Here is a 15,682-nt window from a genome sequence, read left to right as displayed (position 1 = left end):
GGTCTATTAAGGAGCCCCAGGACAAAATACAGCCCTCCCTTGAATGGACTAGTCCAACAGCTTGTCTCCCTACTTCTCTGCTTAGATCCAGCAATCTGTCATAGGGGAGTCAAGGCCACCCGTTACACATGTAAAGGTTTTGTTACATGTTCCCACTGCAGTCAGAGTAAGACTCAAGTTCACATTCAACAAAAAAATTTTGAACTACACCAGGACACTGTCCCACCGTTCACTGGAAATAGACAAGATAATCTCTGCCCTAACGGAGCTCACATTCTAGCGAAGGGAAATGAGAAAACGCATTTTAAAAACATAATAAAGTCAGAAAACAAGGGAATTGGAAGGGGAGAAAGCAGTAAGAGTGATGCGGGAGTCGGGCTCCAATTTTTTAAATCCCTCGCGTGATCTGTTCCGCTAATTGTGTTGTGTTGCCCCTCTTCCCTCCAATATTTCAGCGCGTTACTCGCAATGTACTCTCCCTATTGACTGGGTCTTTGCAAAAGCTGTTTACCTCTACCTGAACCACCTTCCTCCTCTTTGCACCTACGCATCCTTCAGCTTTCAATTCAACTATTTTTCCCTCTGGGGGCAATTGCCCACACTCGGCCACATCATGTTCCGGGCTTCCGTGACACCACGCCCCTCACCTTTAAACACCAGTCATATTTTGACTTAATGCGTTTGCCTTCGTTTATTGTTTACAACTTTACGTAAGCCCCTTGAGGGTACAGCTGAGATCCCCCGTGTTCCCGGCGGATTTCTCGACGAACACGGAGCCTGAGTCCTACAACAGGAACCCACCCTACGCGCCCCACGCGCGGGGGACCGGAAGTGTCGCGTTCCGTCGGGGACACCGGATGGACACGAGCACGGCGCGCAAAGACAGCCGGAAGTGTGGCGTTCGCGACCCGGACCCTGGGCCGGGAGAGCCCGCGAAGCCTGCCGGGAAGAGTGGCATCTAGCGCATCTCGTCATTTGGAGCAAGTGCGCTTGCGCTGCCTCCGTCAGCCGGGTTCGGGAATATGGCCGCGCGGTCAGTGTGGGCGGTCCGGCGGCTGGTGCAGCGCCTCCTGGCCTCGAGTGCCGCGTCCGAAGGCAGGTAAGCGAAGCAGGCCGCGAGTGGAGGGTTGAGGGTAGTGCGAGACGAGCGAGCTGCAAGGATGGTTGTGGGCTGGAAGGACGCGAGCTGATCCACCAAGCTTCTCGGCTGCTCCGATCGGGCGCTCACGGCCCCATTCTACAGAGAAGGAAACTGAGGCACACAGTCGCGCCTTCTTGCCAGGCCAAAGAAGGTGGGAAGAGCGGAGGTCACGTTCCTCGGAGGTGGGAACTCTTCAGCCCCAAGCGTCGATTGAATTGGGGATGTACCTTTCCCGGCCTTTACTCCCAACCTCCCCAGCCAGAGTGTCCGCTGTTAAATTGGAATTCTCCCCGTTGACTCCCTGTGTGCCTCTGGGCCAGTCCCTTCCCTGTTATCCCGGCTACACTTTACCTGTCGGTAAAAGGAGGGCGTTGGACTTGGCCTCTCCAAACGGCCCTTCCACCTGCTCCCCAGAGTCTATGAAGTTCCATTTGCTGCTGCTTTTCACCATCGGCTGCGGCACCTTTTATCGATCACTTGTCATGCTGATTGTAGAACTGTATGGGTAGTTCTTTTTATTCTCCCATTCAATCGAGAAAACTGAGGTTTAGAAAAGTTGAGTAACTTATCCAAACTCAAACACTCCATAATTGTGGAACCCAGCCCCAGATTCAGGGCTCTAGAATCTGCTCTTTTAATTAGTGAGCAGCGATAATTCTCAGGAACGATTCCGTGTTTAACTGTTTCTTCCTGAGAAAGAATAAAAAAGAGTGAATTGGGGGATGGGTAAGGTTGGACTTCCTGAAGTGTAAATTAAGCCGCGGGGTCTCCGGGAATTTCACATAACTATTTGTCACCTTTTTATCTTAACACACCTGACCTAGCTAGCACCCTGCCCTAGCACCCGGGTGTGAGGTTGAATTCAAGGTTTCCGGCATTTTTTTTTTTTTTAAGTCTTTTTGGCAGTTTGTGATGTAGGTACTGGCCAGAAGAAGAAAGTTTCCTTCTGATAAAATTTCCCCTCCATTTCTGAAGCAGGAGGAATTGAGGGGATCAGCCTCAACTCTCCTCTTCAGACTTGGGCTTTGGCCATATTCTCTCTCTCTCTCTCTCTCTCTCTTTTTTTTTTTTTTTTTTTTTTGGCCATTTTCTCTTTAAACTGGCCCTGGGAGTATTTTGACCTAATTTCAATTGGATAAATGTAGGTTTGTTAGGGGTTTAGGACAAAGGAGGTATTTCACCCTGTGTGATTTGCCCCAGATCTATGGTGATCATATTTTCTGAACCAAAAATGGAGAAACCATATATAATCTGACACCAGATTGTAATAGCAGAGCCCAGTCCTGGCCTGGAAGGAAAGTCTGGAACATAAAAGTCATCTTGCCCATAGCTTTATACTGAATGTTCCCTCTCCCTTTCTTGACGCAAACTCCTTTTCCCCCTTTAAATCTTTGCGTGGATGTCACCCCAGTGACTGCCCTTCATTATATGCCAGTTTATATACGTAAACTGTTTGTTTTAAAGACCTCTGTGCTCATGGGTTGATTTTTATTGATGATTTTACTTCAAGTCAAATTATGAGCATCCAGGAGGTGTAATGGAAACTTCCTTGAAGGAGGAGTCAGAACTGCTACAATCCAAGATTTATAAAGTAGCCCCTGCTCTAAATGTCTTTCTTTGTAAACAACCGTATGTCAGACATTTGAGCTGTACCAAATTCCAGATTACAAACATGATTGAATACAAAGATCTGTTTTATTCACCTGTTTTTAGTGCACCCGCTGGAATGTATAGTGTTTTATAAGTATTTAATTGACGTGATTTTACAGAGAAGTGGGTTCCCAACTCAGAATTTCCCCTAACACAGGTTTTCTTCCATAAAAGCCTTACTTAAGCACTTGTGGTCAAGAAAGCTTTAGAATTCTAGGCCTAACTCCAGTTTGACACAGTCCCTTTACTAGGCTTAATTTTCCCCATTTGTGAAATGAAGGATTGAATCAGAAATGTATGGCTTTGTGTTTTGAATTCCTGCTTCTGATATTGCCCTGCTGGTTCTGGGTATTAGAACTTGGTTTTCTCTTGCTGAGTTTTGTGTCCCCACTTCTGGCTATTTCTGGTGCCTTGTGTTCAGTACCGTGGTTCAGCTGAATACTAGCTGTGTGATCTTAAGCAAGTCATAAGCCTCTCTGAGCCTCAGTTTTCTCATTTATACAGTTGAGGTGATAATACTATTTCTCTCACACTCTGTGAGATGAAAATAAAACCCGACTTAGTAAGCCCTTTATTTATTTATTTTAATGTTTCTTTATTTTTGAGAGAGAGACCGAGTGGCCGGGGGCGGGGGGGGGGGGGGGGAAGGGGCAGAGAGGCAGAGAGAGAGGGAGACACAGAATCCAAAGCAGGCTCCAGGCTCCAAGCTGTCAGCACAGAGCCTGATGCAGGGCTCGAACCCACAAACCATGAGATCATGACCTGAGCCAAAGTCAGATGCTTAACCAACTGAGCCACCCAGGCGCCCCTTAGTTAGCCCTTTATAAGCGATCGCAGAGGGACTGACTGAGGGCACTTTGGCTTTTTGTGATAGCATTTTTTTCATCATGTGCCGCCTCCCTCCCCCTTTAGGGGATGGCTGCATCCTTTCAGCACCGCCACCCAGAGAACTGCTGGAGAGGACTGCAGTTCTGAGGACCCTCCCGATGACCTTGGGCCCTCTCTTGCAGAACGAGACTTAAAGCTTAAAGCTGTGAAACTGGAGAAAGAAGTCCAGGACTTAACAGTGAGTAGATTTTATCTGTTCTTCACATCCTCTCTCTGGTTTAATATCTGCATAAAGTTTTCATGTCAGTTTTTTCAATTAAATTTCCTCTGATTGGCTCTTTACCCCTCACCCCACCTCCACCCTCTTGCTAGGTATGTTAGGCAACATAGTCTATAGTCATTTAAAAACCTGTTGTGTCACAGTACTTAGATACCTAATGTTGTGGTAGCTTCAGAGGAGGTACAGTGCCTGGCGTGTAGTAAAACTCAATAGATACTTGTTGAATGAATGACGTCGCTTATCATTTTACTCTGCCGATCAGACTGCATCTGGTATACTCTCCCGGTACTGGGTTGACAAACACACTTTGAGGGTGATAATTAGAGTAGTTCCAAAGCAAGACCACCCAGAAAAGTGAGGAGGTAGGAAAGCATGTCTTAGGAGAGCAATTAAAGGAATCAAAGATTGTAAGAATGAAAGAGGAAGAGATTAAAGGAGCCAAACATACCGTTGTCCTAGAGTTCAGTTCAATGAATGAAAGAGGGTGGCAGTATTGGCTGAGTGTGAAAAAGGAAGCTTTCTCTCAAGATAATGAGCTTGAAAAGCAAGTGTTCAGAGTAGGAGGCTAAATGACAGTCTGTCAGGGCTGCTATAAAGAGTAGGTTCCTGGGGCGCCTGGTTGCCTCAGTTGGTTGAGTGTCTGACTTATTTTGGCTCGGGTCATGATCTCACGGTTCGTGGGATTGAGCCCCGAGTCAGGCTCTACACTGATAGCACGGAGCCTGCTTAGGATTCTGTCTCTCTGTCTCTCTCTCAAAATAAAGAAATAAACACAAACACAAGAGAGTAGCTTTCTGCCTTGGCCGGGGATTTGGAGTAGTTGATCTAAGATTCCTACAGTTCTTCATTTTTTTAATAAAAATCAGTCACAAGGGTGAAGGTTGTAAAGGTAGCAAAAACACTCTTTTCCACCAGCAAGCATGTTTTCTGATCATTTTCACTTTGCTTTTGGTGTTCAGATGAGATACCAGAGAGCTGTAGCTGATGGTGAAAACATAAGGCGGCGAACCCAGAGATGTGTAGAAGATGCCAAGATATTTGGTGAGAGATTTATTCACGATAAAAATTCAAATGCCTTTTAGTTTAAGGATGCTTACTAGCAGTTTTGCAAACTGAACATAGTAAACAACACAGCTGCGTCCTAAACCAGTCCCTACCCTGCTCTTGCACCCTCTATGCTTTCTGAAATGTTTATTGGGAATGTTGCCATATGAACCATTTGCTACAATAACGCTTGCTTTCGTTTTGACCAAAACCTTTGTTATTTTATTTCTCAAGCACGGACACGTAACATCCCGGGCCTTCTACATTCAATTCTGTTTGACTCGTTAATGAAGAAGTGAATCATTAAGATGTTCAGAGGAGAATCCAAAGAGCAAGATGCATGAGTAATCAGGCATATTAAAATTTTCTTGGTAGAAGCAAAATTACTCTAGATCCAGAGAGCAGTAATCAACTGTATCTCCACCAATTTTCACTACTATGGGCAATAACCATTTGCCTTACCATTAGTATTTACAACTTACTAAGTTATAAAATAGCTCAAAGACGTATGGAAGCAGATTAACTCTGGAAGTTATGCTAGATTACATCTGTTTTTTCATTGATGACTGAAAAAGGTTTTTTGGTCCAATTTAAAGTCTTTCTTGGGGCTCCTGGGTGGCTCAGTCAGTTAAGCATCCGACTTCAGCTCAGGTCATGATCTCAGGTCATGATCTCACTGTTTGTAGGTTCGAGCCTCACATCGGGCTCTGTGCTGACAGCTCAGAGCCTGGAGCCTGCTTCGGATTCTGTGTCTCCTTCTGTCTCTGCCCCTCCCCCACTCCTGCTCTGTCTGTCTCTCAAAAATAAACAAACATTAAAAAAAATTTTTTTTTTTCTTAAGTCAGAGGCACCTGGCTGGCTCAGTCAGTGTAGCATGCAGCTTTTAATTTTGGGGTTGTAAGTTCGAGCCCCACATTGGGTACAGAGATTATTTAAAAATAAAATCTTAAAAATATATCCATATGAAGGCTGCACATTTAAAAAATATAAAAAATAAAGTCTTTCAGAAGTATTTCTCTGAACACACAACATCTTGTTCCAGATATGTTCATGAAAGTGTTAGTAGAGGGCAAATCTGTGATTACTTGACATGCTTACAATTTCATACAGACCATTGTACTTTCACTGCAATAGAATAAAGGTGCTTGAGGGGCCCTTGGGTTCTTTCTAGTACAATCTTCTCTTATAGGTGAGCTGAAAAAAATTGGTGACAGATAGAGGCATGAGTCCATTGTCTCCTGACCGCCAGTCTATTATTCATTCCCCTGTATCACATTACCTCCTGTTCTCTTCATTTATCTGCTGTTTGTGCATAGGATTCGCTTCATTCCTGTCCTGTCCATTCATTCCCCTAGTGCTTTGGCATAGCCTTCTGCTTCTCATTCAGTGCTATGGACATCATGTTTCAAGGCTTTGAGTATTAGCTAAGGACTGACCCCCAGATTGTATCACTGATAATTTCATCCATGTTTCAGTGTCTTATTTCCAACTGTCAGGACAGGGCTTAGCAAACTACAGCCTATAGGCCAAGCCTGCGACCTGTTAGTCAATAAATATAGTTCTGAATTTCATTGTTAAAAATTGGGGGAATTTATTGTCTCTTGTTAAATGATCACCTACATAAGATCCTTGGGTTTTTTCCGTCTTGTCCCACAAAGCCTAAAATATTTATATATGGCCCTTAATAGGAAAAGTTTGCTGACTTTGAGCTACAAGGAATTTCTGTAGCAAATAAACCAACTGTGGTACCTGGGGAAGACTTCTAGCCTGCTTGAGGGGTGCAGGGTAAGTTGTCTTACCAGAAGTCAGGCTGTGATGAGTTTGGAATGGACTTCCATCAGTTTCCTCAAGACTTGATAAGGTTCCTAGGAACAAGCAAATATTTAGCTAAACCATAAAATAGTTTGGTAATCTATTAATTTATGCGCAAAATGTGTCTAGCAATATGCCTGCCACATAAGTCATTTGCCTGGATCATTTCCTCCTAATGGCCAGGAATATTAGAAAAATTGAAGATTGCTCAGGAAGTCTGGAGGTAGAAACACACTAGAAAGCTTTTAGTATGGAACACAGCATGATGACTCCTTCCAGGGATTGCTTTGTCTCAATAACTCACCTTCTCTTAAACAGATCATAAAGATTCTCCCCCACCCGCAAGAAATGATGTAGACACCAACTTCCTTTTGAAGTAACAATAATGAGAATAGAATCGGAGTGTGGACCCCACACTATATAAACAAGAGAACCTAGGCTTCTATTTTCCCAAATGCTTACAACTTGATTGAACAGAAGCCGGGGTTCTTTGTACCATGTTAATGTACAGTCAGCCCAGAAGCTTAGAGCTTTCAAAATTCTATTAGAGTGTATGTCTTCTTTTAATAGTCAGGGCATGCTTTGGATACCCCTGGTTGATCTTTATGAGACATTCTTTTCTCATTGGTGTTCTGGTCTAATCGGCATACTTTTCAAGCCTTCGGCTAATCTCTTCTACCTTTTCAACTGATTTCATTAATAGCCATTAATATTTACGGCTGCCATCCCTGATGGAGGTGAGGGAGGTATCTTGTGGAACTCTGATCACACCAAGTCTGGTTCCCTGGAAATGCCTCCTGGTTTTACCCTTTTCCTCTCCTTCACCTCCTCCTACTCCAGACCGGGTCACACCAGCTGATTCCTTCACGTGGCTCTCCTATTTCTTGTATCTTCTCTTCCTGCCCATCTGTCATGCCCCCAGCACCCCAGATCCATTTTGTATGTTATTATTAGACTAATTTGAATCATTTTATACTTGTTTTGCTCAAGATACTATAGTGAATCTCTGTCACCCAGAAGTTAAAGATAGAATCCTTACCTCTGTCAGTTATTCTTCTAGAATCTAGGCAGTAAGTCTGGGGAATCTCTTCTCTGTCATCTCTTTTATTGCTTCCCTGTGGCTGAGCTTCCTTTTTATCTCTGAGTACAGTTAAACTGGCTATCTGTTATGACACATGGCCTTAAAACTGCCCCTGGATTAAAACCAGAACGGAGTCTTTCACCCTTACCATTGCTTTGCTGTTATGATAGATACCTGTAATGATGACATTCCTTATCATTTCTGTAAGAAAAATCAAGATGCGGCATTGGGAGCGATGAGATTTCTCAACAACTGAATTTAGTTTCAGAACAGTTTTTGTGACTGAAAAGGTTAAGCAAGTTTCATGGCCCATCTCCAGCAAGTATACGTAACTTCGTAGCAGGCAGTTGAAGACTCACCTCACCTACGGAGTATCTTACTTTCCTGCTCCTATTTAGCCGATTCTCAATAACCATTCTTGAATCTCCCTTAGCATGGTCTTATCAAATAATTTTTGTATTATTGCCCCCTGCCCCATGACATACTCATGTCTTATCCCTATTGAGAATGCATGCCTTAGCAAAATTGAGATGTGAGAATTTTCAAAATGTACATAACTCAATATTAAAGGTGAATAGCAACAAAAATACAAGAAGCATTGACCAGGTTTTTAAAAGACAGGTTTCTGATCTTCCCGTGTGTAGTCTTACTTAGGTCTTAGATTCTAACCATCTTCCCCATTTCCTGGTAGGCTTCCCGGTCATATGCCTTCCCAGAGAAACACTGGTTTGTCAGTTGGGTTCAGGTGGTAATTGTTGATCCCTGAGTCCTGTGTGGCAATCTTCCTACTTCTGGGGTGCCCAGTAGGCTAGCCCTTATGTGGGCCTTCCCCATACCCCACCCCCAAAAGCAAAGTGATTTCCTCACAAACAATAAAAGTGTGTGGTTTCTCTAGGAATTCAGAGTTTCTGTAAGGACTTGGTAGAGGTGGCAGACATTTTGGAGAAGACTACAGAGTACATTTCTGAAGAAACAGAGCCTGGGGACCAGAAGCTCACTCTGGAGAAGATCTTCCGAGGGTTATCACTTTTAGAAGCAAAGCTGAAAAGTGTGTTTGCCAAACATGGCCTAGAGAAGATGACACCCATCGGTGACAAATACGACCCTCATGAGCATGAACTCATCTGTCACGTGCCCGCTGGCGTTGGGGTACAGCCCGGCACCGTGGCATTAGTAAGGCAAGATGGCTACAAGCTTCATGGCCGCACCATTAGACTTGCCCAGGTGGAAGTGGCCGTGGAGTCTCAGAGAAGACTATGAAAGGACCGTGAGGAACTGGATGTTCTCCCAGAGTACAGTCACCTGTGTTTCCTTTATTTATTAAACTAGGTTTGTATTGTACATGAGGTACTTCATGTGATCTGTTTTGGATTTAGTCATATTGGCTTTATTTCTAAAATACTCTATGGATTTAAAGTGACCTATGTGGTCTCATCAGAAGTCTTGCCATTGGGCATTTGAACAATGTGACCAGTGATCCTGTGGCCTTTGTCCAAATCTGTTTAAGAAAATTATTTTAAAATTGGTACTCTGATGACTATCAATTGAAAATCTTTTTAAAAGATGGAAACGAGGATATGTTTATGTATTTTCAGCTAAATGTTTAATGGTCTCTGTAACAGGAATTATATAGGATCTGTTATTTCGTGGGAAAAGGAGATGGTAGGGATTGATTCAACGTCTGGGTACTTAGATGCTAAAGCTTTATAGAGTTACATGAATTTAGATCGTTTGGGTTGATTTTTATACACATAGATTTTTTTTTTTAGGACTTCCCCTTGTTATTTTTCCTTTAGCCACCTTTTGTCCTTGTAGTCCCCACCAGGTGGGCCATATTCACACTCATTGTCCCTTTCCAGTTCCCGTTTACAAGGGCTAATTAAGGCCAAGGCAAGACTTGGAAGGCAAGGAGTATCAAGAAATTCAAGATACGAGGTCCCTTTCAAGCAAGTATGACCAAGAGACGTTGTGCTGTCTTTGCTGAGTTACCTTCAGATTTTCAGCCTCCCTGGGTATATAATCATTTCAGGGTAACTGAAGCAGCACCCATAGCCAATGATCCAAGTTGGTCTGTATAAGTAATTTACCTACAGCTTTTCTCTCCACTAGCCCTTAAATCTTCCACTTCATCAAATTTGCTTTATCATCCTTTATTAGATTATGCAGGGAGGTGGTCAGAACAAAAATAGGTTCTTACAATTTCTCATTTCATTTGGTTATACTGATTTTTTTTTTTTTTTTTTTTGGTACTCACAAATCACTACCTCTCTCACACTGATAAACTTTGTTTTCTAGTTTTTGTTTGTCTTATGTCACATGTATTAATATCTAGCTGGAGTTAGTAAGACTGTGTGGTTTTGTTTGTTTGTTTTTTCTAGTCTTACTTATACCTGGTGCTCTGTAACAGATTTGGTCAGTAAGTAAGTGAATGAATGACCTATGAATCAGACTTTAGAAAGGAGGTCACTTAATGGATTTGTAACGTTCGAAGAGGCCTTAATGATGATCTCATCTCACCCTTTCAGCTTCTTAAGAATGAAGACCTCTTTTAAGAACTGGACTCAAAAATGTCTAAAACCTGTAAACTGAATTTCTGTGAGGACTTGAATAAGGAATAACTAGATACTAACTTTAATCATTTAAGCTTCAACAGTTCTGTAATGAACGTGCAAGTGTGTCCCCAGCAAACAAATGTCGTTGGAGGTCCAGATTGCATGGGTTCAGGTTTTTACGTCAGTTACCCATAAAGTAAATCCATTTCTAGAACTTTATGACCCCATTCCGTGGAGTGGTAAAAGTTATCCTCTTAGACATCATAGATGGTTCTAGCACACTCCGCACATATCAATAAAACCATCCCCCAATGGGCCCTGCCATCTCCACCAGAATTAGACACTTAAAAAAAAAAAAAAAAAAAAAAAAAAGCAAGTACATGCTTTTAAGAAGCAAACAAAAGACTGGTGTAAGATTTTTAAAACCAGAACCGCTTTCTGCTTTCCACTAAGTACGTACTATAAACTTAATGAGCATCAGAGTTCACAGTAAGAGCTGGATTTTTTTGCCTTCATTCCTTTGAGATTGACCGATGGTGACAAGAAAAGGAGCCGATGACAATTACCTAGGCTTCCATGAGTTACGAGCTGTCATTTATCAGTGATTTAGAACCACCATAATTTTAGGTATGGCATGTTCCAAGTACTTCAAGAGTTTTCTAATATTCCTTGCAACCTCCCGTTTTAGCAAGTAGATTGAGGAGAATTTTAGATTTTTTTCTTATTCAGTAGTTACGCAGACTTAAAAGTGTAAATTTAGAAGATGGGGCTATAACAGTAAGAATCTCAAAAAGTTGGGCTTTTGGGAGCCAGAGCAGCATAAGAGAGCAGGGGCTCTGTAGGCACTGACTTGAATGTAAATCCCAGCCCAGTCTGTGTCACCTTGGGCCCCAGTCATCTCACCCTCCAGAGCCTGCTTCCTCGTTTGTACAATGATTACAATTCTCTCGCAGTACTGTGAGGATTGGATGAAATGTGTGAACTGTCTACTACAGTAGGCCCTCAAATATTTATTTTTATTACTTTTTATTATATATGTGGTTTTGCCTCTGTTTTTATAGCTGCCCTTAAGTCTAAGGAAAAGGGAAGGCTGGTTAAGTGATGCTTTTCTATAAAAAATTGTAGTTTAATCAATCACAGTGACTTATTTTCCTGCCAGCTTCATTTTTTTCTGTTGTTGTTGTTTTTTTTTTTTAACATAAATCCACACTTTCAGACCGAAGGAGCAAGAAAATTGTGTCAGTGCTCTTATTATTTTCATCTTGACGGGAAAGCGAAAAGACATTGTAGGCCTGCAGTTGTGTAAGGAAGCTTTGGCTCACTTGAAGAGGGGATCTTGCTGTTTTAGTACGTACAGTCTAACAGTCTACAAATCTTTTACAGATTTTCTTCACGGCCATAAAGGAATCAGTTTGATACTGATAGATTAATTGGTGCTCCTTCATGGCAAAGGATTTGATAAGTGAAGAAAGGGTCTTGAACACTAAAGCAAATTAAATAGGGATATTCAGAAGCAACTTCAATAAAACCTGAGTTGATGTAACCGCAGATCATGTGTTTAGTGTGTTTGTCTAAATGTTGACATTATGGCCACCGCATTGATTGTAGACCCATCTTGGTGATGCACCGTTGAGGTTCCTTGAGATCTCACAGCAGCCCAGCTATGTGTATGCAGTGAGATGTAGGCATCACACACCCTGCCTTGGGGTTGAAGTCTTACCTGTTTTCCTGCCTCCTTGCCTTGCTTCATTCTGATTTCTCCGTATTTCTTAGATCTGGACTCCTGCTTCTGCCTTCCTCTCTGTCATTGCCTTATTTTCTTATGCGTGTTTCTTGGTTCTAATTGTATCATCTGCTTCGGCCGCTTCACTTGCTAGGCTTCTGATCCTCCCAACCAGATTACTAACATGTGGCCTCATTCTGACTTTCAGCTTCCACGAGTTCTTGCCAAGCTCTACCTGGCTTTGTCCATACATCTGCTCAGCTGGTTTCCACATACCTGGCCTGATTGAGTGGCCCTTCACTCTTAGAGCTCAGCCATCAACTTAAGAGCAAACTGAAGGGCTTGTGAAGTGGAACGGGCCCTAGCTGAGCTTTCAGCTGATAGCCAACACCGTCTTGCCAGGCCTCTTGGGGAGCCATTTGGAAAGTGGATCCTCCAGCCCCTAGTGGAGCAGCTCCATCTGATACCACATGGAACAGAGATGAGCTGATCGGAGTCCTGCCCAAAATGCAGATTTATGGCCAAAGTAAGTGATTGTTACTTTTAGCCACTAAGTTTTGGGGCAGTTTGTTATGCAGTAATAGGTAATTGATAGAGTCTCCCAGCTTCACTTCCAGCCTCACTAGTTTTGCACCTCGGCCACCAGAATTCTCCCTCCTTGCTTTTACAGCTCTTTTGAACTTGTCCCACAACTTCGGTGTGCTCACCCATTATCAATGGGTTTGTTGTAGGATGGAAAGAACTTCCGAATAGGAGAAAACACAGCTAAAGTTTCTAGAGTTCACAAAGACCTTAAAATTAAAAGCAAAGTCGAGGGGCGCCTGGGTGGCGCAGTCGGTTAAGTGTCCGACTTCAGTCAGGTCACGATCTCGCGGTCCGTGAGTTCGAGCCCCGCGTCGGGCTCTGGGCTGATGGCTCAGAGCCTGGAGCCTGTTTCCGATTCTGTGTCTCCCTCTCTCTCTGCCCCTCCCCTGTTCATGCTCTGTCTCTCTCTGTCCCAAAAATAAATAAACGTTAAAAAAAAAAAAATTAAAAAAAAATAAATAAAAAAAAATAAAAGCAAAGTCGAGTCAAGAAGTTGAATTTTCGCGGTACCTGGGTGGCTCGGTTACGGATCCCACTTAAGCTCAGGTCATGTTCTCATGGCTTGTGGGTTCCAGCCCCATGTCAGGCTCTGTGCTGACAGCTGGGAGCCTGGAGCCTGCTTCGGATTCTGTGTCTCTGGCTCTCTACCCCTCCTCCACTCCTACTCTGTCTCTCAAAAACAAGTAAACAGTAAGAAAAAAAAAAATTTTTAAAGTGTTGAATTTTAGCTCCTCTCTCCTTTTGTCCACCGTCGAAGTGTGTGTGCGATTGACTGTTCTCACCATGTCTTCTCACGAGACTTTCAGTATCAAGTGATTCCTGGCCAAGGAACAACAGCAGAATCGTCCCATTCTCTAGTGGATTTGGATGAAAACTGGTAATAAAATACACAACTCCAAGAGGAGACATTAAAGAACCACACTGGGTCTCTAAAAAAATCCCATGTTAGATGCCATACATATTTATGCTGCATGAACGTCATTTGCTCATATCCTATCACTGTAAACTTCTCTACTACCTGAACAATAGATATGTTTTATTTGGAAAATGATTTTTCTCTGTTCCTATGCTTCTGCACCAATAGATTGGTTCAGTAATAAATATGTGAGAACTTTTTTTGGAAAAAAAAAAGTTGAAATTTAAAGTTATTAAAATTTACCCTACTGTGAGAAATAAGCCCGCTGCCCCAATCAAAGCGGGACACGGAGCCTTGGAGCACAGTGAAGCGAGGCTTTAATGAACATTCCTTTAAGAGCGGGTTTCTGACGAAGAGGCACACTCCTGGCGGTTACAGCAGGCAATTTATCTCCTAGCGTGCAAGTCCCTCCCCTGATTCCTCATTGGCTGAGCACTACAGAGGTTACACAGCCTTACTGGAAATGGCCTATGCCCATGTAAGGCAAAAAGTAGTCTGACTGGAACAAATGTACATTCTTTGAGGTGATGAAAAGATTTCAGTTCTTCTGCACATGCTCATGGCAAAGCCTGTGAAAATAACCCCACAAAAAAGAGGGGAAGAAGAACCAGGAAGTGAAGTGTCTAAGGGTTTGTTGGTTGGGGGGCGAGGCGGGGGGGGGGGGGTCATGCATATTTACGATAGGTTGTAAACCTATTGTTAACTAGACAGCACAGCTTTTATTTGGTATTTCTGAAAATGAATCATCTCACTTCTCACACCTATCAAAAACTACAAGAATCAGATTAAGTCAGCACATAACGAGAACTTAGTCACAAAGTGATTGATGAATGCTGTCTAACAAAAAATTTAAGGGAATATCTTGAGTCACTGGGAATGAACTTAAAAAGTTTGGCATTGGGCAGGGGGGGCACCTGGGGGGCACCTGGGTGGCTCAGTAGGTTAAGCATCCAACTTGGTTTCAGCTCAGGTCATGATCTCACGGTTCCGTGAATTCAAGCACTGCATCGCTGCTTGGGATTCTCTGTCTCCCTCTGCACCTCCCTCGATCACGCTCGCTCTCTCTCTCAGAAATCAATAAACTTAAAAAAAAGTTTTCCTTTCTGAAGTAGCATTGCCAAAAAGATTTTTTTTTAAGATTATAAGAAGCGCATGCTTGTTCATCTACCACTTGACTAGTAATCCAGTTTGGCCTTGTTGAGACTCACAAAGCCGACTTAGAATCCCAGCCATATGCTCTTTTACTATTCTCTGAATCCTTTCAGTTTCTTCTTTTAGCCATAATCTGACTGGATAAATATGGGTTTTCCTTATTTATCATGAAACTCATTCCCAACTTTATTTTCTGCTAGAGGAATCTGCCCTTCACGGTGAAAAGTACTAACCACGCTGCGCTGCTCTTGTTTTCTTAGAGGGTGAAAATGGGAGCTTATCCTTCCTTACTACCTTTCCTCCCCCTGAGAAGAGACTAGATGAAATCTTTCCCCTTTTTTTTTTTTTTAATTTTTTAAAATATTTCTTTTTTGAGAGAGAGACAGAGACAGAGCATTAACAGGGGAGGGGCAGAGAGAGGAGTCACAGAATCTAAAGCAGATTCCAGGCTCTGAGCTGTCCGCACTGGGCCCAACAGGGGTCTTGAACTCAGGAGCCGGGAGATCATGACTTGAGCTGAAGTCGGTCGCTCAACCGAAAGAGCCACCCAGGCAGGCGCCCCCCGCGCCTTTGTTTAAGTAGAAGGCAGAGATGCAAACTGTATGTAGAAACTGCAAATACACGTCGGTAACAGCAGTCTCGAAAGCATCTGGCTCGTTTCCACGCATGCAGCGGGTAGCGCCTGGCCACCATGGCTGCACGCCTGGTCAGCAATTTGCTGCACTTGCAGACACTGCCGAGCGGTATCACGTCCCTGATCTCACGTGATTGTCACAACCACTTAGAAAGGCAGAGCAGGGAAACCGAATGAGACACAGAGAAGGCACGTTAGAGAGCTAGTAACTCGCAGCGGCTGGGCTTGAACCGAGGCGGTCAGAGATTCGGGTCTCCCTCCCGTCGGGGTCCCCCGCAGTGGGG

General features: G+C 43.3%; 1 protein-coding gene across 2 annotated transcripts; it reads left to right on the top strand.

The window, feature by feature from the left end:
* The first annotated feature begins 1,012 nt into the window (after positions 1–1,012).
* On the top strand, positions 1,013–12,966 carry GRPEL2 (GrpE like 2, mitochondrial). Of its 2 annotated transcripts, XR_006964568.1 has the most exons (5): positions 1,013–1,099; positions 3,704–3,857; positions 4,859–4,940; positions 8,732–9,165; positions 12,320–12,966. XR_006964568.1 is itself a non-coding variant. In XM_047092504.1 (4 exons), the coding sequence occupies exons 1-4, from the start codon at positions 1,023–1,025 to the stop codon at positions 9,094–9,096; spliced, it is 678 nt and encodes a 225-aa protein (XP_046948460.1). In that variant the 5' UTR covers positions 1,013–1,022; the 3' UTR covers positions 9,097–11,936. The 2 variants fall into 2 exon arrangements, 1 of the variants encoding a protein (XP_046948460.1); XM_047092504.1 differs by lacking the exon at positions 12,320–12,966 and having other exon boundaries at positions 8,732–11,936.
* Positions 12,967–15,682: the final 2,716 nt, after the last annotated feature.

This window comes from Lynx rufus, unplaced genomic scaffold (genome assembly GCF_022079265.1).
Source record: "Lynx rufus isolate CCGP_SWC_20201006 ecotype Redwood Valley unplaced genomic scaffold, mLynRuf1.p SCAF_1, whole genome shotgun sequence".
Taxonomy (NCBI): Eukaryota; Metazoa; Chordata; class Mammalia; order Carnivora; family Felidae; genus Lynx; species Lynx rufus.
This window is presented reverse-complemented; position numbering and strand designations above follow the sequence as displayed.